This window comes from Mus musculus, chromosome Y, assembly GCF_000001635.26.
Source record: "Mus musculus strain C57BL/6J chromosome Y, GRCm38.p6 C57BL/6J".
Classification (NCBI taxonomy): Eukaryota; Metazoa; Chordata; class Mammalia; order Rodentia; family Muridae; genus Mus; species Mus musculus.
In genome coordinates, this window is record NC_000087.7 from 77,693,868 (window position 1) to 77,720,921 (window position 27,054).

Consider the following 27,054-nt stretch of genomic DNA (forward strand, 5'->3'; position numbering starts at 1 on the left):
CTAATAATTTAGGTTCTAAAGGAGGTTTTTAAAGAAGTGAGTTAAAGAAGTTTTTAAAACAAGTTGTGAGGGAGAGGGACATGATAAATGGGATACACGGAGGAAATGGTACGGGTAAGTGTATATATATATATGCATCACCATATTGAATATGTACACAGAACTCTCTGATAAAGGCAATTGATTAAAAATATACATGTTAAGTAAAAAAAGAAATGATCTTTCATTGAGCTAAAATTATTATTTGATTTTTTGTTATTTTTAATTTTTTAAATGATAATTTTTAATCAGGTAACTAAGTTCTTTTTTTTCCTTTTTATTTTTATTGTTTTTTTTTTTAAACTAAGAAGACTACTGTGTTCTTATGAGAAGAATGGCTCTTAAGAAATTGAAGGTGATACCAAAGGAAGGTTACTTATTACTTTTGGACTTTGATGATGAGGACGATGACATAAAAGTTTCAGAGGAGGCTCTTTCGGAAGGTATCGCATTTCCAGTATTAATTGTGTCCTGCAGTTCATTAGACTTTACCTAGTCACCTGAAATGGAAGAAGTCTTTGTTAAGAGTTTACATATACTTCATTTCTAATTTTACCTATATCTCTCTATTCCTATATACAAGGTTTTGCAGCACATAAACCTACTCTTGGAACTATATCAGCATATGTTGAGAGAGAAGAACTTTCTTGATTTCGCCTCAAGAAAAGACATGAACATTGTTCGTATAATATGTTTGCCAAACATGAATTTATTTCATAAAACTTGCAAATAAATTATTTCCTTTCTTTTTCTATTATAACTTTTCCTTATTTACATTTCAAATATTATCCCCGTTTCTAGTTTCCACTCCAAAAAATCTCCTGTCCTCTCCCCTCTCCCCCATCTCCCCAACACATCATCTACCAATTCCTAACCCAGGTATTCCCCCATACTGGGGCATAGGATCTTTACAGGAACAAGTGTCTCTCCTCCCATTGATGCCTGACTAGTCCATCCTCTGCTACATAAGAAGCTGGAATCATATATCCCATTATTTGTTTTCATTGATTGGTGGTTTAATCCCATGGAATTGTGGGGTACTTGTTAGTTCATGTTGTTTTTTCTTCTATGGGCCTGCAAACTCCTTAAGCTCCTTAGGTATTTTCTCCAGCTCCATAATTGGGGACCCTGTGCTAAGTCCAAAGGATGTCTGTGAACATCCACTTTTTTATTTGTCAGGCATTAGCAGATCCTCTCAGGAGACAACTATATCATTCTCCTGCACCCAATCCCTTGTTGGCATCTTCAGTAGATTTGGTGGTTGTATATGGGATGGATCCCCAAGTGAGGCAGTCTCTGTATTCTTTTATTCTCAGCTCCAATCTTTGTCTCTGTAACTCCCTCCATGATAATTTGGTTCCCCATTCTAAGAAGGAACGGCATATCCACACTTTGGTCTTCCTTCTTCAGTTTCATGGGTTTTGCACATTTTACCTTGGTTATTCTGAGCTTCAGGGATAATATCCACTCATAAATGTGTGAATATCATGTGTGTTTTTTGTGATTGGGTTAACTCTCTTAGGAAGATATCATCCAGATCCATCCATTTGTATAAAAATTTCATGAATTCAATGTTTTTAATAGCTGTGTAGTAATTCATTAAGTAAATGTGCCATATTTTCTATATACATTCCTCTAAAGAGAGTCATCTGGGTTCATTTCAGCTTCTTGTTATTATACAAAAGGCTGCTATGGACAAAGTGAAGCATGTTTCCTTATTACAAGTTTGAACTTCTGGGTATAACCTTATCAGTTTATGAGGTCCCATTTGTCCATTTTTAATCTTATAGCACAAGACATTGGTAGTATTTTTTTTCAAGAATATCCCCCCTTTGCCCATGTATTCCAGGCTATTCCCCACTTTCTCCTCTATAAGTTTCAGTGTCTCTGGTTTTATGTGCAGTCCCTTGATCGACTTAGACTTGAGCATTGCACAGGGGATGAGAATAGATCAATTTACATTCTCCTACATGCGAACTGCCAATTGAACCAACACCATTTGTTGAAAATGCTGTCTCCTTTCCACTAGATGGTTTTAGCTCCTTTGTCAAAGATCAAGTGACTAAAGGTTTATTTCTCTGACTTCAGTTCTATTTCATTTATCTACCTGTCTACCACTATACCTGTACCATGTAGTGTTTATCACAATTGCTTTGTAGTGCACTTTGAGGTCAGGCATGGTGATTCCACAAGAGGTTCTTTTATTGTTGGGAATAGTTTTTCCTATACCAGGTTTTTGTTTGTTGTTGTTGTTGTTGTTGTTGGTTTTTTGTTGTTGTTGTTGTTGTTGCTTGTTTGTTTTTTTCAAATTCCAGGAGAATTTGTAAATTGCCCTTTCTAACTCAGTAAAGAATTGAGTTGGAATTTTGATGGGGATTATATTGAATCTATAAACTACTTTTGGCAGAACAGCCATTTTTACTATATTAATCCTTCCAATCCATGAGCATGGGAGTTCTTTCCATGTTCTGAGATCTTGTTTCATTTCTTTCTTCAGAGACATGAAGTTTTTATCATATATATCTTTCACTTTCTAAGTTAGAGTCACACCAAGCTATTTTATATTATTTGTGAGTATTGTGAAGGGTGAGTTTTCCCAAATTTCTTTCTCATCCTCTTTTTCCTTTGAGTAGAGAAAGGCCACTGATATGTTTGAGTTAATTTTATATTCACCTACTGCACTGAAGTCATATATATGGTTACGATTTCTCTGGTGCATTTTTGGGTCACTGATACATGCTATCATATATTCTGGAAATAGTGATATTTTGACTTCTTCCTTTCCAATTTGTATTCATTTGTTTTCCTTTTGTTGTCTAATTGCTCTGGTTAGGACTTCAACTACTATATTCAATAGGTATGAAGAAAGTGGGCAGCCTTGTCTAGTCCCTGATTTTAATGAGATTGTTTCATTTAGTTTAATGTTTCCTACTCGTTTGCTGTCTATTGTATTTTTTTTTTTTATGTTTAGATATGGGCCTTGAATTCCTGACCTTTCCTGGACTTTTATTATGAATGGGTGTTGTGTTTTGTCAAATGCTTTCTCAGCATCTAATGAGGTGATCATGTTGGTTTCGTCTTTGAGTTTGTTTCTATAGTGGATTAAGTTGACAAATTTCCATATATTAAACCATCCCTGCATTACAGGGATGAAGTCTACTTGACCATGATGGATGATCGTTTTGATGTATTCTTTTATTTGGTTTGCAGTGATTTTATTGAGTATTTTTGCTTCGAAATTCATAAGGGAAAATGGTCTGAAGTTTCCTTTCTTCATTGTGTTTTTGTATGGTTTGAATATAATTGTAATCTGGCTTCATAGAAAAATTCAATAGTGTTCCTTCTCTTTTGATTTTGCATAATAGTTTGAAGAGTTTTGGTATTAGGTCTCCATGTGTAAGACCCCGAAGATGGACCTCCTCTCAAGTCCAGTAAAGTCCCGGGATGAGCTGGCCAGCACCCCAATGACTTGAGAGAAATCCACACCTGATGCAAACTGCAAGAGGTTTTATTATCAGCTAGCTAAGGACAAACTCCTTCCACTGTGCAGGGCAGGGGCGTATGACTCTGAGATGTGACAGAAGAAGGTTTTTATTAGCTAGCTGAGGAATTGGGATGAGTTGGGAGGAGAGTTTGGAGGAGTTGGGAAGAGATGGGAGGAGTGTTCTTCTCTGCCCAGATGTCCTTGTCAAAACTCCAATTTTGAATCTCTAGCTGTAAGGCTCAGAAACCAAAAGGATTTTTGGTGGCTGTAGAGAACATAGAGTCTCTTTCTGGCTGTATTTTTATAAATCAGGGAAAACAATCTTGGAGAATGTCCAGGTGCTTTACCTTCCAGGGAGAAACGCTCTAAGTTGTGGTCTCACATTTCCCACTCCTTCTAGTACATAGTTCTGATCTTATAAGTTAGAAAATTAAACCTCTGGCCCAGCTGCCAAACAAAGCCAACATGAGGTCACAGCTTTAGGATATGTAAGATTGAGAACCTCAGAAGCCCATTGAATGAGACAAAAGAGCCTCTTGCCATTGGGAGGAGGGAGGGAGGGAGGTTCCTGTGCAGTGCCCACTGTGTGTGAGCAGTGCCAGGCCAGTGGGCCATGGCAGGCTGGATGCCAGAACTGGGCACATGCTGGAGGTGTGGCAGCAGGGCTTGTGAGAATCATCAGGGAAAGTCCTTTTGATCTGAGTTCAAGTTTGCCAGAATGGTGGCACCAGACCAGGACAGGTACTCCTGTTTGAAATTTATGTGGCACCAAGATGGTTTCTGGTTCGTATGTTTTTTGTTTTTTTTTGTTTTTGTTTAAGTTTTTTATTGTGTTTCAACATTTCCAAGGCATCTTTTCTGACCAGTTGTAGGTCCTTCAAGTGAGCTAGTGGGAGTTCTGAAAAAGAAACATGAGGGTCAAACATTCCACCTGCTTCTGTTAAAGGGGGGGGGGTCCCCAGTTGAGGAGTTCGAATGGTGTAAGTTTAAATTTCCCTGTGGTGTTCCATACTCAGAACAAGGTGAAGGGAAAAAGAGCTGCATAATCTTTTCTGCAGGTCTCTAAAACCAATTTAGTCAAGGTTTCTTTTAATGCTCTATTCATGTGTGTTTTTGAGCTTTACTAAAGTTTCTTTTATGAGTGTGGATGACATTGCATTTGGCGTATAAATGTTCAGAATTGGGAATTCATTTTGGCAAATTTTAACATTGATGAATATGAAGTGTCCCTCCTCTTTTTTTTTTTTTTGATAACTTTGGGTTGAAAGTCGAATTTATTTGATATTAGAATGGCTACTCCAACTTGTTTCTTTGTAACATTTCCTTGGATAATTGTTTTCCAGCCTTTTACTCTAAGGTAATATCTGTATTTGTCCCTGAGATTTGTTTCTAGTATGCTTGGTCTTGCTTACACATCCTGTCTGTTATTCTATGTCTTTTTATTGGTGAATTGTGTCCGCTGATATTATGAGATATTAAGGAAAAGTAGTTGTTGCTTCCTGTTATTTTTGTTGTTAGAGTTGGAATGTGATTCATGTAGCTTTCTTCTTTAGGTTTGCTTCAAGATCAATTTCTTGGTTTTTCTAGAGTGTAATTTCCCTCCTTATATTGGAGTTTTCCCATTATTATCCACTTGATGGGCTGGATTTGTTCGAGCATATTGTGTAGATATCGTTTTTTTCACAGAATACCTTGTTTTCTCAATCTATTGTAAAATTTTTTGATGCGTCTAGTAGCCTTGTCTGGCATTTCTTTTCCCTTAGGGTCTGTATGACATCTGCCCTGGATATTATGGCTTTCATAATCTCTGGGGATAAGTTAGGTATAGTTTTGATAGGATTTCCTTTATAAGTCACTTGACCATTTTCCCTTAGTGCTTTTAATATTCTTCTTTTTCTTTTCTTTTTTTTTTATTATGCATTTGGAGTTTTGATTTCTATATGATGGAAGAAATTTCTCTTGTGGTCCAAACTATTTGGAGTTTTGTAGGCTACTTGTATATTCATAGGCAACTCTTTCTTTAGGTTAGGGAAGTTTTCTTCTATAATTTTGTTGAATATATTCACTGTCCCTAAATTTGAAAAACTTACTTGTCATTGATACCTATTACCCTTAAGTTTTGTCATCTCCTTGTGTCCTGGATTTTCTCGGTGTAAATATTTCCTTTCTAAAATCTCTTCCAAAAATTTACATGGAGAGTTTTTCCAGATAAATTCAAATCGATAGTACTTTATTAACTATTACTTATATAGAATCCTTTCAAATGTTTCTGTTTTCTATTGTTAATACAGTAAAGAGCCCAGCATTTGATAAAAATGAGAATATATCGCCTCAAGCAGAAGCAGATGAAGATATGGGGTAACATTTTCAATATTTTTTGCCAGCTCAATAGATTACTTCATAAGTAGTGTTTGTATTACCTTCACTGGAGAAGTAGATTCAGGAAGATAGCAATACAAATCAGACACTGCTATATGTTGAGTTCAAGCCCAGCTTGAGGTCCTTCAGACCTTGTGATAACAAACACATAGCAACTAGTATAATATGACCACCTGCCTGAGATCTTCCAAGATATACACACAAAGAAAAGGAGAAAAATCATGAAAATAAGAGGGGGACCATCTGGCAAGAAGAAGGGTCTCAGCAAGAGTGGGAGAGTAATGAATAAACTACTGTGGGTGTAAATGTATGAATTGGTAAAAGTAAAGGATACAAGATCACTTTGATACTCCACCATGTAATATATACATATATATATATATATACATACACATATATATATATACATACATATACATATGTATATATATACATATATATATATATACATATACATATATATATATGTATATATATATGTGTATATATATATATATATGACATTTGTTCTTAACCAAACATTATATATTTATTATAAATAATTAAAAGAAAGTTCTTTTTAAAGTTTTGTGTGGGTAAGAAAAATGCCTACCAGTCCACTATATTTCTTGCATTAATTTTTTATTTTCCTTTCTTCACAGAGATGAAGTAGACAGTATGTTGGATAAATCTGAAGGTATGTGTTTTTGGAGGTATTTGCCTGTTTTTTAAAGAGGTCAGAAGAGGGCATCAGATTTCTAGACTGTATAGCAAAAGGGGATAATTTTGGGTTCACAGTAATTGTAGTTTCCTTTAAAACACATATGAGATAACTTCTCAGCAAACATTCAGAATGCAAGATTAGCTGAAGATGTAGCTCAGTGGTAAATCACCATTTAAAAGTGATGAGTTTCATCTTCAGTGGCAAAAATAAACAAACAAAAACAAACAAAGAAACAAAACAAAACAATAACAATAAAAACCCCAAACAAACCAACAAATGCACCAAATTAACAAAAATCCTACCAAACAAGCAAAACACAGTTATAAGTCTTGCAAATGAAATTTTAGGTTGTCCAGTTTGCCAAATTAACTGCAAATTGTAAAATGAGCAAGAAACCCAGTTTGCTCTTGTAAGGAAACAAGCAAAACCAGCAATAAGCATTTTAGGAGCCTAAACTTAGGCATGATTAGAGAAGAAAAAAAAAATATACAGTGGCTACCACAAGAGAACAAACCTCTCAGAGGGGCTAGAGAGATGGCTGTTTTGGTAACGTGCTTTATTTGAAAGTATATAAATTAAGGAGGGGGTCTTAAATCGGCTTTAAAAATGCAGGCTGCAACCCAGTGAAAAGTAGTTGGAGACAGCTTGCTGGCTAGCCAGGCTAGTGGCATTGGTGAGCTGCAGATTCAGAGAGAATCTGTCTCATGTTTTAAATTTGGGTAGTCAGAGGTGGTTCATGCCATAATCCCAGCAGTTGGTAACCAGGGTGAGGTCCAGGACTACAACCCTGCCTTGAAAAAAAAAAAAAAAAAAAAAAAAAGGAAGTTGGAATGTGATTGAGAATGCAGCAAATGTCTATTTGTCGCCCTCTTATGCATACTTATACTGGAATGTATATGCATCAGTTTTTTACAATACTCTTTATCTGATTTACACAATCCATTAAAATGATGGTTTTTGTCTTTTTGTTTTTTCTCTATGAGCAAATTGTCAATATTAAGAAAGTGTTATAATTTTGTAATCTCCACTGTATAGTACAAATAAACATCTTTCAAGAAAAATGATCAGCACACCTTAAAAGACACAAAGTCAGGGATGGAAAGATGGCTTAGAAATTAAGAGCACTTGTTGTTCTTGGACAGAACCAAGTTTTAGTTCCTAGGACCCACACAATGGCTCAAAACCATTTTTAATTCTATATCCATGGGTTTTGGAATTCTCTTCTAGTTTCTATGTGCACCACACATGCATGTTTATAAACACAAACATGCAAAAACAAATTACTTAAATAAATAAAACAATTGAAAATTACAAACAACAGCACCTTCATCTGAAACAAAGTAGGAGAGTCTTGTTTGGGATCCGTTTTATTTTAGCTTTCAAGTTAGTATTGTAAACTTGGAAAATGGAAAGCCTCTGGGTAGTAGTGGCAGCTAAAATACTACCTCCTTTTTGCTCTTCAATGACAGACGACTGATTGAGCCTTTCTCACCCTTAGTACACATGTGCAAACACTGCCAATCAGCAAGGGCCTTGGCTGAGATTGTTTTCCCGCTATCCAAACCCTGTTACCCAGTATGCTTTGTGGTAGTCATCAAGCCGAGTTCTTGTGGAAGCAAGGTTCTTGAGGAAGCATGGTAGGGAGAAGTCTCAGTAGAGGTAGTCAATTGTCTGTTGAAAGATGATTAATACTGTTTGAGCTGGGGGCCTGTGTGGGGAAGAAGGTGGAGGGGTGGAGGTGTTACTTTAGGAGTAAGGAGAGGAGGTGACCCTCACTGGACTCAGGAAGGTACTGCTTCCAGGCTCACAATCAACTTTTCCCACTTAGTTCTCTGCTGAGAAAAACAGAGAACTTCGCTAAGGGCAGGGGTTTGAACAGAATTATCTTCTAACAGAAAGCAGGAAGGCCAGGGAATTGGAGACCCTGGAAGTCTTCTTGGGGCTTGGGGAGGTGAGGAGTGAGTAAATTGGAAGTCAGTTAGTGGAGCCAACAGACTAAAACCTTCTTTTAGCTGCTGCTGCCTGCCAGGAATTCATTAAAAACGAACTGAAAACCAGTCTTCATTTACCTCTACCTGTTGTTAAAAGGGCAGATTCCCGAAATTTCTATGTATAGGCTCCAATTGCCTCAAAATACAGAGGCTCCTCTCAGCCTCAGAAGTGCTGGGACTTCAGACATAATTCAGGCCAGGTTGTTGTTATTTATTTGTTGTTTTGGTTTAGGACAGTAAGCTCTAACTCTATATCTCAGGATTGTCTGAAACCTCACCTGCAGCTTTGACTGGCCTTGAAACTGAAGTCCCCAGCCTTACAAATGTACCTGGGCCTGAGGAAATATGTGTTCTTTATTTTTTATATTTAAATTTTTTTTTGTTTGTTTGTTTGTTTGTTTGTTTTTTATTCCTTTTTTCCTTGTTGAAGATTGAAACCAGAGCTTCTTGCTGTAGCAGTAAAATATTTTTCCAGCCAGAAAAACTTTATATTTTAGATCTGCTTTAGATTTGTATTATGATGAAAAAAATTGAGGAGCTTGGCTATGATAAAAGCAACCATGATTTCATTTGGAGATTGAGATGCAAACACATTTACTCTAATTTATCAAAACCCTAGCAACAATGGGACCAAAATTTAGATCATCCTGTGATTGCATGTAAACCCACTTGAAGTCACAGTTAAAGCCATCATATTAGGTGTGTGTGTGTGTGTGTGTGTGTGTGTGTGTGTGTGTGTTTATTTACATTTCAAATATTAGTCATTTCCTGGTTTCACCCCAGAAATTCCCTTTACCATTCCACCCTCCCTCTGCTTCTATGAGCATGTTCCCCCACCCACCAACACCCATGTCCCTGCTCTGGTATTTGCCTACACTGGGACACCAAACTTCACATGACCAAGGACCTCTCCTCTCACTGATGTTTGACAAGGACATCCTCTGCTATGTATTTAGCTGGAGCCATGGTCCCCCTCTTTGTTTGCTGGCTTCGTCCCTGAGTGCTCTGGGGGGAGGGGGGCGGTCTGCTTGGTTCATATTATTGTTCTTCCTGTAAGATTACAAACCCCTTCAGCTCCTTCAGTCCTTCCTCTAACTCCTCCACTGTGGACCCCATAATCAGTCTGATTGTTGGCTGTGAGCATGAGCCTCTGTTTTTGCCAACCTCTGGCAGAGCCCCTAAGGACACAGCATTATTAGGCTCCTTTCAGCAATCATTTGTTGGTATCCACAATAGTGACAGGGTCTGGTGTTTATATACGGGATGGATCCACAGGTGGGGCAGATTCTGAATGGTAGTTCCTTCAGTCTCTGCCCTGCACTTTGTCTCCATATTTCCTCCCAGTAGTATTTTGTTCCCCATTCTGAGAAGGACGGAAACATGCACACTTTTTTCTTCCTTCTTAAGGTTTATGTGGTCTGTGAATTACATTTTGGGTATTCTGAACTTTTAGGATAATATCCACTTATCAGTGAGTGCATACCATATTTTTTCCTTTGGGATTGTGTTACCTCATACAGGATGATATACTTTAGACATATCCGTTTGCGTGTGAACTTCCTGAAGTCATTTTTTCTTTATGGTCACTATACATTTTTATCACTATTTCTCTATAATACAGCTTGAGGTCAGGGATGATTCCCCCTGAAGTTCTTTTATTGTTGTGAATAGTTTTACAATATCCTGGATTTTCGTTATTCCAAATGATTTTGCATATTGCTCTTTCTATCTTTATAAAGAATTAAGTTTGAATATTGATGGAGAGGGCATGGAATCAGAGCTTACTTATGGCAAGATAGACATTTTTACTAAATTATTTGGGACACCAATCTATGGCCATGGGAGATCTTTCCATCTTCTGAGAATTTCAATTCTATCTTCAGAGACATGAAGTTCTTGTCCTACAGAACTTTGACTTGCTTTTTTCGTGTCACACCAAGGTATTAAAATATGAGACTATTGTGAAGAGTGTTGCTTCCATAACTTCCTTTTCAGCCTGTTTATCCTTTGAGTAGAGGAAGGCTACTGATCTATTTGAGTTAATTGTATATCCAATCACTTTGCTAAAGTTGTTTCTCAGGCTTAAGGGTTCTTTAGAGGATTTTTTGGGGTCACTAAATATACTATCTTATTACCTATTAATAGTGATATTTTCATTTGTTCTTTTCCAATTTTTAACTTTTTGACCTCTTTTTGTTGTCTATTTAATCTGGCTAGAACTTCTAGTACTATAGTGAATAGGTAGGGAGAGAGTGGGAAGCCTTGTCATATATTAGTGGGATTGCATCGAGTTTCTCTCCATTTATTTTGATGTTGGATCCTGGTTTGCTACTATGTTTAGTTATGGGCCTTGCTTTCTGAATCTATCCAAGACTTCATCATGAAGGTGTGTTGATTTTTTTTAAATGATTCCTCAGCGTCTAATGAGATAATACTGTGTTTTTTTTCCTTGAGATTCTTTACATATTGGATTACATTGATGGATTCCCATATATTGAACCATTCCTGTATCCCTGGGATGAAGCCGCTTGATCATGAAGGATGATCATTTTGATGTGTTCTTGGATTGTGTTTAACAGGATGTTATTGAGTATTTTTGCATCAATATTTATTTAGTTAAATTGGTCTAAAGTATCCTGTCTTCATTGGGTTTTTGTATGGTTTGGGTATAAGAGTAAATGTGGCTTCATAGAACAAATTAAGTAGTGTTCATTTTCTTTTGTTTTTGCATAATAGATTGAAGATTGTTGGTATTGGTGTTTCATTGAAAGCCTGATAGAAATCTGTACTAAACCCATCAGATACGGGGCTTTTTTTTTTTTTTTTTGAGGGGGGAGCTCTTAATGACTGCTTCTATTTCTTTGGGGATTATGGGAGAGTTTACAGGGTTTATCTCAACCTGATTGAAATTTAGTACCTGACATCTGTCTAGATAATTGTCCAATTCATCCAGATTTTCCACTTTTGCTAAGTTACAGGCTTATATAGTAGGATCTGATGATTTTTTTGGATTTACTAAGTATCTGTTGTTATGTCTCCCTTTTCATTACTGGTTTTGTTAATGTTGATATTTTCCCTGTGCCCTGTAATTAGTCTGGCTTATGTTTTATCTATCTTGTTGACTTTCTCAAAGGTCCAGCTCCTAGTTTGTTTGATTTTATGTTATAGTTCCTTTGTTTCCACTTGTTTGATTTCAGCCCTGAGTGTGATTAGTTCCTGCCTTCAACTCCTCTTGGGTGAATTTCCTTCCTGTTATTCAAGGGGTTTTAGGTGTGCTGTCAACCTACTACTGTATCTTCTCTCCAGTTTCTATTTAGAGGCATTCAGAGCTATGAGATTCCCTTTAACACTGCTTTAGTTGTGTTCCACAACTTTCAGTATGTAGTAACTTCATTTTTTTTTAAACTCTAAAAAGTCTTACATTTATTTTTTTTTTATTTCTTCCCTACCTGATTTATCACTGACTGGATTTTTGTTCACCTTCTACGTGTACATGGGTTTTCAATTATTTATATTATTATTTCAGATCAGCCTTAGTCCTTGGTGATTAGATAGGATGTATGAGATTATTTGGATATTTTTATATCTGTTGAGGCATGTTTTGTGACTGATTATATTGTTAATTTTGGAGAAGGCGTCATGAGGTGCTGAGCAGAATGGACAATTTTTGTTCTAGAATAAAATGTTCTATAGATATCAACTAATGTATTTGTTTCATAACTTCTGTTAGTTTAACTGTGTCTTTTTTTAAATTTTTCTTTCCAGGATCTTTCCATTGATGAGGAGGGTTGTTGAAGTCTTCTGCTATTATTGTGTGTGGTGCAATGTGCATTTTGAGCTGTACTAAAGTTTCTTATATGAATATGGATGCCATTGCATTTGGACTATAAATGTTTAGAATTGAAAATTCATCTTGGTAAATTTTAACTTTGATGAATATGAAGTGTCACTCCTTGTCTTTTTTGATAACATTGGGTTGAAAGTCAAATTTATTTGATATTAGAATGGCTACTCCAAATTTGTTTCTTTGGAACATTTGCTTAGAAAATTGTTTTCCAGCCTTTTACTGTGAGGAAATGTCTGTCTTTGTCCCTGAGGTTTGTTTCTGGTATGCTGGGTCTTGCTTACACATCCAGTCTGTTTGTCTATTTCTTTCTAATTGGTGAATAGAATATGGTGATATTAAGAGATACTAAGACAAAGTCTTTGTTTCTTCCTGTTATTTTTGTTGGAATTTTGTTCATGTAGCTATCTTCTTTTAGGTTTACTTCAAGATTAATATCTTGCTTTTGCTAGCATGTGATTTCCCTCCTTATATTGGAGTTTTCCCTTTATTATCCCTTGAAGGGTTTGGTTTGTTCAAAGGTATTGTGTAAATATTGTTTTTTCACGGAATACCTTGTTTTCTCAATCTATGGTAAAATAGTTTTACTGCATATTATAGCTTTGGCTCTTATTTCTGCTCTCTTAGTGTCTGTATGATATCTACCGTGGATCTTATGGCTTTCATAGTCTCTGGGGAGAAGTTAGGTGTAATTCTGATAGGAATTCCTGTATATGTTACTTGACCATTTTACCTTACTGCTTTTAATATTCTTTCTTTGTTTTGTTCATTTGGTGCTTTGATTAATATATGATGGCAGGGATTTTTGTTTTTGTTGTTGTTTTTCTGGTCCAAACTATTTGGAGTTCTGCATGCTTCTTGTATGTTCATGGACATCTCTTTCATTAGGTTAGGAAAGGTTTCTTTTATAGTTTTGTTGAAGATATTCACTGGCCCTATAATTTGGAAATCTTACTTCTCATATACACCTGTTATCCTTATGTTTTTTCTTCTCCTTGTGTCCTAGATTTCCTGGATGTACTTAATTTTACTTAATTTTTAAAATCTGTTTCAAAAACTCAAAATGGGCAGTTTTTCCAAAGAAATTCAAATTGATAGTACTTTATTAACTATTACTAATATTGCATACTTTCAAATGTTTACATTTTCTATTGTCAATACAGTAAATAATCCAGCAATTGGTAAAGATGAAAATATATCGCCTCAAGTAAAAGGAGTTGAAGACATGGGGTAATATTTTCAATTCTTTTTCTTTTTTTCTCTTTTTTTTTTTTCTTTCTTTTTTTTTTTTTTTTGCCAGTTCAATAGAGTACTTCAAAAGTAGTGTTTGTGTTACCTTCACTGGAAAACTAGATTCAGGAAGATCAGCATTTCAATGTCAGATGCTGATATATGTTAAGTTCAAGCCCAGCTTGGGATCCTTTAGACTTTGTGATCACAAACACATAGGAACTCATACAATAGGACCACCTGCATGTGATCTTTGACACACTCAAAGAAAAGGAGAAACATCATAAAAATAAGTAGGGGACTATCTGGGGGAAAAAAGGGTCTTGGCAATTGTGGGAGAGTTATGAATAAACTCCTTGTGGGGTGTAAACGTATGAATTGTTAAAAGTAAATAATCCAAGTTCAAGTTGGTAGTCCACCATATATTTTATATGCATATGACATTTGTTCCAAACCAAACATTATATATTTATTATAAAAAATTAAAGAAGGTTCTGTGTAAAGTTTTGTGTGTGGTAAAAAAAATGGCCTACCAGTCTACTATATTTCTTGCTTTAATTTTTTATTGTTCTGTCTTCACAGACATGAAGTAGGCAGTATGTTGGATAAATCTGGAGGTATGTGTTTTAGAAATATTTCCCTGTTTCTTGAAGAGGCCAAACGAGGGAAACAGATCTCTATAGAACCTATAGCATAGGGGGATAATTGTAGGCTTCACAGAAATTATAGTTTTCGTTAAAAAATACACACAGATAACTTCTCATCCAACATTCAAAACTAAAGATTAACTAAAGATGTAGCTCAGTGGTAAAGCACCATTAAAAGTTATAAATTTCATCTTCAGTGGTGAAAACAAAAACAAAAACAAAAAACCAGCAAAAAAAAACAAACCCAGCAAATTAAAAAAAAAAAAAAAAAAAAAAAAAAAAAGCACCAGAGAAACAAAACACAGCAATAAGACTAGTAAATGAAATGTCAGTTCGTCCAGTGTGCCAAATTAGCTGCAAATTGTAAAGTGAGCAAGAAAACCAATTTGCTGTTGTAAGGAAACAAGCAAAACCACCACTAAGCATTTTTGGAGCCTAAACTTAGGCATGATTAGAGAAATAGAAAAAGAAACCAAACAAACAAAAAACAAACAAACAAAAAATTGCAGTGTCTATAGCAACAGAACAAACCTTGAAGAGTGGCTAGAGAGATGGCTGTTTTAGTAAAATGTTTTTCTTGAAAATAAAAGTGGGGGCCTAGAATCCACTTCTAAAATGCAGGCTGCCAACCAGTGCTGAGTAGGTGGAGACAGCTTGCTGGCTAGCCGAGGTAGTGGCATTGGTTAGCTGCATATTCAGAGAGAACCTATCTCAAGTTTTAAGTTGGGTCAGTCAGTGGTGGCACATGCCTTAATCCCAGACGTTGGGAGGCAGAGGCAGGGAGATTTTTGATTTTGATGCCACCCTGGTATACAGGGTGAGTTCCTGGTTAACCAGAGCTATACAGATAAACCCTGACTTGAAAAAAAAAAACTGAAAATGAAAAAGAAATTTGGAATATAATTGAGAATAAAACAGATGTCTATATCTGGCCTCCTTATGCACCCATATACTGAAATGTATACACTCCATTTTTATCCTGAAACTATTTATGATTTACACAATCCATTAAAATTATGTTTTTTTGTTGCTGTTTTGTTTGTTTGTTTGTTTGTTTTTCTGTTTCTGGAAATAGACAACATTAACAAAGTCATTTTTTATACTCTCCATTATATAGTAAAATTAAACATCTATCGTGAGAAATGGTCCAGCACACCTTAAAACACACACAGGATAGGAATGGAAAGATGGCTTAGAAATTAAGAACACTTGTTGCTTTTGTACAGAACCAAGGTTTAGTTCCTAGAACCCACATAATTCTCAAAATCATTTTTAATTCTAGATCCAGGGATTTTGGCATCCTATTCTAGTTTCTAGGGGAACTAGTCATACATGTTATATAAATACAAACATGCAAAAACACTTTAGTTTAAAAAAAAAACCAAAAAAAAAAAAGAAACAAAAAAACAAAACAAACAAACAAACCAAAAAACAATGTAGAGTTACATAGAACAGTCCCTTCATCTGAAACAAAGTAGGAGAGTCGTCTTTGGAGTTCATTTTATTTTAACTTTCAAGTTAGTATTGCAAACTTAGAAAATGGAAAGCCTCTGGGTAGTAGTGGAAGTTAAAATACTACCCGCTTTTTGAAGCTTTAATCACAGATGACTGAAAGAGCCTCTCTTACCCTTAGTACTCATGTGCAAACACAGCCAATCAGCAATGGGCTTGGCTGAGATTATTTTCCTGCTGTTCAAACCCTGTTACCCAGTATGGTGGCTACAAAGAGTTCTTGAGGAAGCAAAATTCTTGAGGAATCATGGTAGGATGAAGTCTCAGTGGAGGTAGTCAATTGTCTGTTGGTTAATCCTGGTTCAGCTAGGGGTCTGGGTGGGGATGAAGGTGGAGTTTTGGAGGTGTTTCTTCAGGAGTAATGAGATTAGGTGACCCTCACTGGACTCAGGAAGTTGCTACTTCCAGGTTCACAATCGACCTTTCCCACTTAGGCCTCTGCTGAGAAAAACTGAGAACTTCACTCTAAGTGCAAGAGTTTGAACAGACTAGCTCCTAGCAGAAATCAGGAAGGCCAAGGAAATGGAGACCCTGAAAGTATTCTTGGGGACTGGGGATGTGAGGTGTGAGTAAACTGGACTTCACTTAGTGGATGAAACAGACAAAACCCTCTTCTGTGCAACTGCTTCCCACCAGGAATTTATTAAAAAGAAACTGAAGACCAGTCTACATTTTAACGTGTTGTGAAAATGCCACATTGCCGAAATTTCTATATATAGGTTCCAAACTGCCTCAAATACTAGAGGCTTCTCTCAGCCTCAGAAGTGCTGGGAATTCAGACATAATTCAGACCAGGCTGTCTTTATTTATTTGTTGTTTTGGTTTAGGAAAGTAACCTCTAGCTCTATATCTCAGGATTGTCTGAAACCTCAATTGCAGCCTGGACTGGCCTTGTACCTGAAGTCCTCAGCCTCAGAAATGTAATGGGGCCTGAGGAATCATGCCTTCTTTATTTTTTATATCTAAATTTTGGGGGTTTTTATTTTTCATTCCTGAAGATTGAAACCAGAGCTTCTTGCTGTAGCAGTAAAATATTTGTCCAGCCAGGAAGAATTTTATATTTAAGATTTGTCTTAGATTTGTATTGTGATGAAAAAGGTTGAGGAGCTTGGTTGTGATAAGAGCAACTATGATTTTATTTGGAGATTGAGATGCAGACACATTTACTCTAATTTATCAAAAAACTAGCAGGAATGGGAAAAATTTAGATCATCCTGTGATTAGATGTAAACCCACCTGAAGACACAGTTAAAGCCATCTGTGTGTGTGTGTGTGTGTGTGTGTGTGTGTGTGTGTGTGTGTGTGTGTGTGTGTGTGTGAGTGTGTATGTATTTATTTACATTTCAAATATCAGCCATTTCCTGGTTTAATCCCAGGAAATCCCTATTCCATTTGACACTTGCTTTGTTTCTATGAGCCTGTTCCCTCACCCACATACTCCACCTCCCTACCCTGGCATTTGCCTACACTGGGGCATGGAGCTTTCACAGGACCAAGGACCTCTCCTCCCACTGATGTCTGACAATACCATCCTCTGCTCTATATGCCGCTAGAGTCATGGGTGCCCCTCTTTGTTTGGTGGCTTAGTCCCTGAGTGCTCTGGTCTGTCTGCTCGGTTCATATTGTTGTTCTTCCTGTAAGGTTGCAAACCCCTTCAGCTCCTTCAGTTCTTCCTCTAACTGCTCCCCTGGGGACCCCATGATCAGTCTGATTGTTGGCTGTGAGCATCAGCCTCTGTTCTTGCCAAGCCCTGGCAGAGCCTCTCAGGAGACAGTCATATTATGCTCCTATCAGCAAGCACTTGTTGGTATCCACAATAGTGACTGTGCCTGGTTTCTGTATATGGGATGGATCCAAAGGTTGGACAGAATCTGGATGGTCATTCCTTAAGTCTCTGCCCTGATCTCCACATTTCCTATCAGGAATATTATGTTCCCCATTCTAAGAAGGACTGAAACACCTACACTTTTGTCTTCCTTCTTCTTCAGCTTCATGTGGTCTGTGAATTACATTTTGGGTATTCTGAGCTTTTAGGGTAATATCCACTTATCAGTGAGTGCATACCATGTTTTTTTTTCCTTTGAGATCACACAGGATGATATATTTTAGATCTCTCCATTTCATGAAGGCATTGTCTCTGTACCATTACCATACATTTTTGTATCACTATTTCTGCATAATACAGCTTAAGGTCAGGGATGATTCCCCCTGAAGTTCTTTTATTGTTGAGAATAGTTTTGGGATATTCTGGAGTTTTGATATTCCGAATGGTTTTGCATATTGCTCTTTCTGTCTCTACGAAGAATTGAGTTTCAATTTTGATGGAGAGTGCATGGAATCTGTAGATTGCTTTTGGGAAGACAGCCATTTTTACTAACTTAATCTATGACCATGGGAGACCTTTCCATCTTCTGAGATTTTTCAGTTTCTTTCTTCAGAGACTTGAAGTTCTTGTCATAGAAATCTTTCACCTGCTTGGTTTGAGTCACATCAAGGAACTATAATTTGTGACTTTTGAAAGGTGTTGTTTCCATAATTGCCTTTCAGCCTGTTTATCTTTTGAGTAGAAGAAAGGTACTGTTTTGTTTGAGTTAATTGTATATCTAGCCACTTTGCTGAAGTTGTTTTTCAGGTTTATGGGTTCTCTGATGGAATTTTTGTGGTCACTTAAGTATACTATTTTATTATCTGCTAATAGTGATATTTTGATTTATTCCTTTCCAATTTTTATTCCTTTGACCAATTTTTGTTTTCTAGTTGCTCTGTCTAGAACTTGTAGTACTATAGTGAATTGGTAGGGAAAAAGTAAGAAGCCTTGTCTAGTCCTGTCTTGTCTTATTTTAGTGGAATTGCATCAAGTTTCTTTCCATTTAATTTGATGTTGGCTTCTGGTTTGCTTCTATATTTAGGTATGTGCTTAAAATTCTTAATCTATCCAAGACTATTATCATGAAGGTTTGTTGATTTTTTTTCAAATAATTTCTCTTCATCTAGTGAGAACTGTGTGTGAATTTGCTTCAATATATGTGTGCATGTTTGGATGTGTGTGTCTGTGTGTGTGTGACAGATACATATATATGTATCTGATGAATCCGATTGTTTCATAACTTCTCATTAGTTTCACAGTGTCTCTTTTTCATTTCTTTTTTTTCCAGGACCTCTGCGTTGCTCAGAGTGGGGTGTTGAAGTTTCTCACTATTATTATATGGGGTACAATATGTACTTTGAGTTCTAGTAAAATTTCTTTATGAATTTGGTTGCCCTTGTATTTGGAGCATAGATATTCAGAATTGTGAGTTCATCTTTGATGAATTATCCTTTGATAAGCATGAAGTAACATTACTTACCTTAAAAAACAAAAAAAAAGTACTTTGTGAACCTCCTCTTTTCACAGTAGGCCCTCTTGACTACTGAGGCTTTTTTTGTAACAGCTTTGAAGGAATTTTAAAAGGAAAAAAAATAGATGTAAACAATTTCACAGTTCCATGTACTCATAGCTAAGTGATATGTATACAAAATTCTGTACATGAAACATATTTTCATTGATCCAGTGCTAATTTTATATTAAGTCAGTTTCTTTTCTAGGAGTCTTCTGTGCTTCCTTCTTTATATGGCACAGTGCAAAACTGAATTCTTTAATGTAACCCTTATAACTTATTTTTAAATTTTATGTTATGGTTATTGTTTTTTTTTTTTTTTCTTTCACGTGTGTATGTGCACAACTAGTGTGTCTTGTACCTGAGGAAGCCAGATGAAGGCCTTGAATCCCCTGAAACTGAAGTTATAGGTAGTGAGCCACCTTGTGGGTTTTGGTACTCCAATCTCAGAAAGCTGGAAGGGAACCAGTGCTCTTAACTGCTGAATCATCTCTCCAATCCCTTCATTGTTTTTTTTTTCTTTTTATGAAATGAATTATGTAACTGTAAGTGGAAGACAACTTACTAAACAATGAGAGAATGATAATCAGATTCTAAAGTATCTGTTTTAAATTATATGTAACTGAATGCTAAGTGAGCTTTCTCAGAAGACAGTAACTTGTCTTTGAGATATGGTGTCATTATGTAGTTCAGGCTGGCCTGCATTTTCCTATTTAACCTATGCAGTCTTTACACTGGAAATCTCCTGCTTAAGCTTCCAATACTAGGATCATACACACAAAAAAAAAACATCTTTACATGGCTTACTAAACAATGCTCCTAATACCTATTTTTGGACTTATTTATGTGTATTAGTGTTTTGCTTACAGTTATATATGTGCACCACATGTGTACCTGTTGTTCAGATATCAGTTGATTATTTCAGATACGTGGAACTGGAGTCAGATAGTTGTGAGCCACCATATGAGTGCTAGACACCAAACCTATGTCCTTTGCAAAGAACAGGAAGTACTCTTAACTGCTGAGCCATATCTCTACCCCCATGAAACAATATTATATTTTTAAAAAATAATATTTTGCTTCTTTCAAGTTACCCATTTTACCAAATTATTTTTTTTTCAACTGAAGGATTTGCTCTATTTAGAGGAGGCAGAATAATCATTTAATAATCTGATTTTGTCTAGTACTATGTATGGTGAGAATATTAAACATGTACACCGAAATATAGCTTCATCCTAGTTACTGAAAGCTAACTGTGCATGCTAGAAAGGTACTAAACATTTTCTGAAGCATTACAATTTTCATGAACTGCAGCAGTTACTGATCAAAAGTTCCTACCATAATTTTCTTCAAGTGTTTTTTTAAAGGATATGTTCTGAAATATAATTACCAATTCACTTTAGAAATAATTTTATTTTGATTAAAAAAAAACTTGGAGATCATTGTTTTAAACATAGATTTTAACATTTTTATCTATTTTTATTTATATAGGTATTTTGCCTATAAGTATGTCTGTGAGTCATATACATATGTACCTGGTGCATGCAGAATTTAGAACAGGGCATCACATCCCCTGGAACTGGAGTTGGAGATATTTGTGCACATTATGTAGGTGCTAGGAATCAAACGCAGGTTTGATTCTGACAGGGTCTCATTTGTAGCTCTGACTGTCCTGGAACTCAGTATGTTGACCAGGTTAACCTGGAACACACAAATATCTCTCTGCCTTTTCCTCCAGAATACTAGGATTAACATGGGAACCAATATGACCGGTTGCCCTCTTATTTTAATTGAATATTTTAAACAATGGGTCTAACAGTTCTACAGTCAAGTTTGTTCTTTCAGTTGCATCATCTTTTTTAGATTTGGAAAAGAATTAGCCTTTATTAAAAGTGTTTCCCTATGAAGAATTAAGTATACTTTTGATCCTTTTTTTTTGTGCATTTGTTCTTTTGAAAACTGTTCTTGAAGCTCAAAATTATTTTCCTTACAGAAATTAAAATTCAGATAAGATTAGATATTTCTTATCCAAAATACATGGACTGTTTTTTTCTATGTTGTGGAACATTTCTGTAGACTTTACAGGTTGAACATCCTTCATCTGAACATACCAAACCCTAAGTATTCTAAAGTATGAAGCATGTTTGTGATATCTATCATTTAATTTTAAGTTTCCATAGCATTATTGAATGAAATTTATCTATATCTATTTTTACTTGAATACATGGAATCATCTAATTTTTCTTCAAAATGACTCTTTATTTTTAATATAGATGACATTTATAAGACGCTTCACATAAAGAGAAAATGGATGGAAACTTATGTCAAAGAATCTTTCAAATGCAGCAACCAGAAATTAGAAAGATTTTGCAAAACGAACGAACGAGAGAGGTAGAGTTGTTATATTTGTAGGGTCAAATGTGTATCATTTTAAAAATTATATGTGGCTGCAGTTTAAAAAAAATTATATCATGTCTGATTCTTTAGTAAAAATGTGTGGCTTTGATTTTGTCTAAACAGTTAACCCTATAACAACATGCCTTCAAGCAAACTAAATCTAATTCATAGAAATCTATGAAAATTTTATTTTCTGCTTTAAGTCAATGTTAATGAGATTTAAATTTTAATTTACATTCATTGTGGAAATACAGAAGTCTTGCACATAGTCTTAGGAATGTAATTTATGGATTATTATGTTTAACAATATTCAAAAGGAACAACTACAATTACATATGCAGACAATTTGTATATTTTATTTGACATGTTTTGCACTGTCTTTACTAAGGCAATGTATGAAAAATAAATTAGAACTTATATTTGGTAGAAAATAATGAAAAAAAACCACATTGAAATATAATTAAATTTTGTACATGTATATATATATATATATGTGTGTGTGTGTGTGTGTGTGTGTGTGTGTGTGTGTTACGTGTGTGTTGTGTGTGTTTATATTTCTTTAATTTTGAAAAGCTAAAACGTAAATGAAAACCTCTCTGATAATATGTTAGGGGAAAAATCTATAATGATTTCCCATTAGATATTTTATACTGCTATTTTTCTTTTTATAGTATGAAATGTTCAATTGAATTTGTTCTGAGTGTTCTTTTTCATATTGGTATGAAATGTGCCTGCTTTTGTTACTGTGCTTTACAGGAAGAACATCAACAACAAATTTTGTGAGCAGTATATAACTACATTTCAGAAGTCTGATATGGATGTACAGAAATTCAATGAAGAAAAAGAAAAATCAGTGGTTGGTACCATAAAAAAAACTTAATATTTAACCTAGTATTACTAAGTAGGAATGGAACAACTAGCCTTGAGTTGAGCATATGAAACTAAATTAAGTTCCATTATCTATCTATCCTTGCTTCTGTTCTAGTCTTACTGAGATATAAACTATTGATTGCATACTATATCAATGAAAACGACTAGGCATTTTATGGTATACCAGATCATAAGTTTTCAAGAGGCAGACATTTGCAGAAAGATCAAGAGATGATTACCAGTGACTACAAAAAAAAAAAAAAAACAAAAAAAAACACAATATATCAGAGTTCAAAGAAGAGAGAAAGCTTATTTATTGGTTTCACCTGGACTCTGTTGTTTATATTAAAAAACCAACTCAATTTGGTAAATCAGTTCTTACAGTCCTAAATTTAGTAAAGATTTAGTAATAACAGAGGATGGAAACAAACAATCTCAACAGCCCTGGAAGAATTTTCCTGTGGAAGAATATCAGCAAACAATTTTAGATCACGTCTCCATTACTCTACCTGTAGAGTCATCACCTGGTTTCCAAGTAAGATCTGAGACAACGATAATCATATTAACCATTTTATTTTATTTACTGGTTAATAGTTTGGAAAGTATTCAATTTGAAAGGAACAGCAAATTCATTCTTGCCTCAGAAGGCATTGAGGAACCTGCCATTATGAGTCAGTTCTGGAAAGAGATAGGAACTAAAGATAAATAATAAATACTCCAATTGAAGACAGTTTTTAAACATTGGACTCTGGATGACATTTCAAGGGAAAGTGATCATCCCTGTAAATAAGGAGTCTAAAGACAGAACAGCAGGGTACTTCAAGATTTGTAATTCTGCATATGGCAGCTGGTGAGAGGGAGCCAGTAAAGGAAGAGAACCACTGGTAGAAAGAAAACTACCATGAGTGAAGGAAAGTTTTAAAGAAGAAAAGATCCCTAAATGTGTCATATGCTGCATGTGGGCCCAATAAGATTGATTTACAGGGCTGGAAGATGGTTTAATTGGTAATCTTTCTCCCGTGTAGGCATGGAGACCCCAGCTTATATTCCCTGCATTGGGATGAATGCCCACACCACCACCAACAACAACAAAATAAACAACAACAAACTAGCAACACTAAAAACAAACCACCACCACAACAACAAAAAAAAGTTGGTGTGGTTGTGAGCATTTTAAAACAACCAATCTCAGATTTAGTTCAGAGAAAAGAAGATCTCCAGATCTTTGTAGCCACCAGGTGTAGCATAAATGATGAGCTCTAGGTTTAGTGAGATTCTGTCTCTGAAACAGTACTGTGAAATCAAAGATGACACCCAATATTAACCCTTTGTCTCCAAATGTATGCAGGTGCACTTTTTTTAAAGATAAGCATTGCAAATTAGAGGTAATTTTACTTAATTATGATGATTTGAGTGCAAATGTGAGGTAAAAAATTGATCACAGTGAATAAAGGGCAAAACAGGATTGTAGTAGCCCAAGGTGAAAAGGTGTAAAGGGCTTGTCTTAATTTTTTTTTAAATGCAAATTATCATGGTTGTGCGCAACCCTAAAGAATACAATGAGAACTTTATGTTACTACTTCTATGTGTTGCTTGAGATTGGAATCTACAGAAAACCAATCTAAGCTTCCAAGACTAGGATTTTACCGAGTTCATGTATACATGGTGCATGCCTATAAACATAAGAACTTGGGAGGCTAAGGCCAGTCTGTGCATTATGAAAAACTCTTTCACATTAAAAAAAAATTCCTACCCCACAATTGGTAGCATAATGTTATTTCATATTATTGTAAATATATATATATATATTTAGTCAAAATAGTTGTTAAAATTTTAAATCAGTTGGAAAACTATTCCTTTTAACTTTCATATAGAATTATTTTTGCTCACATAAATGTTTTAGTATTAGATATACATTTAGTGTTTTATTGTTAGACTAACATGCATGTTGCATGGCAGTAACAACAAAAATAAACAGAATTGTTATACTAAGGTTTTCCTTTTACATTTGTAGAATAGTTGTCAAAAAGAACAACAAGCATTGAAACTGTCCAAATGTAGTCAGAACCAGACCCTGGAAGCAGTTAAAGAAATGCATGAGAAGTCCATGGAGGTATGTTGCACATGGTCCATAAAATGACCTTAGGAATCTAAATATGTTTTAATAATCATAAAGTTTTAACTACTTATTATTTTGAATTATTTCTTACTGAAATGACTGCTATTATCCATAAAATCCTAATGGCTTTGTATGAATTATTAAAGTTATGAAATGATAAAATGGGAATTTGACCTCAGATGTACCTCATACTTTAATAACACTATAATTATCCTGCTTTATTAAACATAACCCTAACACTAACCCTAATCCTAATCCTGACCTTAACCTTTACCCTATACATCATCTGCACAGAATCTTTCATATTTGTATCCTTGGGAATTTATTTAATAAGAGGTACTTTTCTGTTTTAGGTTTTGATGAACTTGGGGACCAAGTACTAAGATATGCTTTTTGGTGTAGATGGTGAACTGAGAAAAAAAAATGTCTATGTTTGAAAGAGCCATCATGGAGAATAATCTGAAGTTCTCTTCTACTTTCCCATCTTCAGAAAAATGAAGCATGAAAAATTTTCACTTGCTGGTATATATATAAAACAAATAAAAAAATCTCTAACTTTTTTGTTTCCTATGAAACAGAGTTTTAAAGTTTCTTTAATCCTTGTTATTCTGATGATTCTGAGAAGGAAGTTAATCCCAGTGATGTGATTACAAAGTTAACTAGCAGTTATACCTTTAGAGTTAAAATAGAACTTCTTTATTTTTAAATATCTTTAATCATTTTCTTGTTTAAGTATAAGTGCATCTTTATATTAACTTCCAAAGGAAATCTAAATGAATATGTGAATGGTATATAGTCCCGTGGACTGAAATTCCACACACTAATATAGTTGAATTATTTAAAATTTATTCTTATACTTTTTTTAAAGTCGAGATTTTATTCTTCTCCTAGTTCCCCCTCTTACTGTTCCACACCCCATATCTCCTGCCTATATGCCCCCATGCTCCCAGGGCCCCAAGCCCACAATCCCCATCTCCAAGAGTATGACACCACCATCCTGTCCCCTCTCCACCAGACCTCCCTGCTCCCTGGGGCCTGAAGTCCCTTGAGGATTAGATGGACCTCATCTGACTGAGTCCAGACCTGGCAGTCCTTTTCTGTATATGTGTTGGTGGCTTTATATCATCTGGTGTATGAAGCCTGGTTGCTGGCTCAGTGTCTGAGACATCCTGGGAGGTCCAGGTTATTTGAGATTGTTGGTCCTCCTACCGGGTAGACCTCTTCCTCAGCTTCTTCCAGCTTTTCCCCAATTCATCCACAGGGGTTCCCAGCTTCTGTCTATTTGTTGCATATAAATTTGAGCATCTGACTCTTTCACCTGCTGGTTTGGTCTTTCAGAGAGCAGTCATGATAAGCCCATTTTTTGTGAGCACAGAATAGCATCAGTAATAGTGTCAGGCCTTGATGCCTCTCCTTGAGCTTTATCACAATTTGGTCTTGTCACTGGATCTCCTTTTCTTTAGGCTTTTCTCCATGTTTTTTCCTTGCAGTTCTTTCAGACAGGAACAATTCTGGGTTAGAGCTTTTTACTGTGGGATGGTAACTCAATCTTTCCACTTGATGTCCTGTCCCTCCACTGGAGGAGGACTCTACAAGTTCCCTCTCCCCACTGTAGGGCATTTCTTCTAAGGTCCCTCCCTTTGAGTCCTTAGGGTCTCTCACCTCCCAGGTCTCTGATATAACCGAGGGTTTTCTCACCTCCTACCTCAAAAAGTTGCCTGTTTCCATTCTTTTTGCTTTTCCTCAGCACTTCAGTTATGTTCCCCACACACATAATACCTGATCATGTTCACCTTCTTGTCCCATTTCCCACCCAGGCTCTTTCCTCCCCATCACTGTAGTGATTTTTTTAACCTTCTTAACATTTAAAATTGTTTTCATTCATACAGATAATTGAAATTTATTTATTTTTTGATTCATTATCTTATTAGTTTCCAAAGGTAAGAGATACAAATAAAGAAGGTACATTGGGTTGATTTTATTTCACTTCATTTCATTTTTGAAATAGGCACATAGTATGTTGTGTATTGTCCAAGAAGTTCTAGAATGTTTAGGTTCCAGGTGATCTCAGCATTCCATGTAGGTATTATTACAGGTATGTGACAACATACCTGGCTTATATTGTTCTTAAGAAAGTAGTCCGACAAAAATTTCCTATAAACACTTTAAAATTAACATTGCTCTCAGAGATGAAAATATTTCCTGTTAACTTACAAAATTCATAGAAAGTATATTTCTTTCTTGAAAGAAACTAAACTGCTAACTTCAAGGCAGGATAAAAGGACTGATTAGCCCCCTCTCTCTGTTCTAGGCCCAACCTCTCTGTTCCCATTGTTCTTGTTTCTATAGCTCTGTCTCTCTCTTTGTTTTCAGCTACCCCTCTATCTGTTCTTTGCCCCACATTTTTTCTGACCTAATGGTTTTGTTTCTGCCTCTATGCCTCTATACCTCCCCCATTTCCT

At 35.5% G+C, this 27,054-nt stretch overlaps 1 protein-coding gene across 1 annotated transcript; it reads left to right on the forward strand.

The window, feature by feature from the left end:
* The first annotated feature begins 364 nt into the window (after nucleotides 1–364).
* Nucleotides 365–24,975, forward strand: Gm21650 (predicted gene, 21650). The gene is made up of 7 exons (XM_017318720.1): nucleotides 365–482; nucleotides 5,815–5,881; nucleotides 6,544–6,578; nucleotides 21,480–21,597; nucleotides 22,360–22,459; nucleotides 24,488–24,586; nucleotides 24,946–24,975. The coding sequence occupies exons 1-7, from the start codon at nucleotides 365–367 to the stop codon at nucleotides 24,973–24,975; spliced, it is 567 nt and encodes a 188-aa protein (XP_017174209.1).
* The last annotated feature ends 2,079 nt before the right edge of the window (nucleotides 24,976–27,054 follow it).

What these genes read in the sequence shown, in the direction of transcription:
- Gm21650 (XM_017318720.1), top strand. Translation starts at nt 365, where the DNA reads ATGAGAAGAATGGCTCTTAAGAAATTGAAGGTGATACCAAAGGAAGGT. An exon ending in TATGTTGGATAAATCTGAAG is followed by an intron (nt 6,579 to 21,479) that starts GTATGTGTTTTT and finishes TTTTTAATATAG; the next exon opens with ATGACATTTATAAGACGCTT. An exon ending in AAAACGAACGAACGAGAGAG is followed by an intron (nt 21,598 to 22,359) that starts GTAGAGTTGTTA and finishes TGTGCTTTACAG; the next exon opens with GAAGAACATCAACAACAAAT.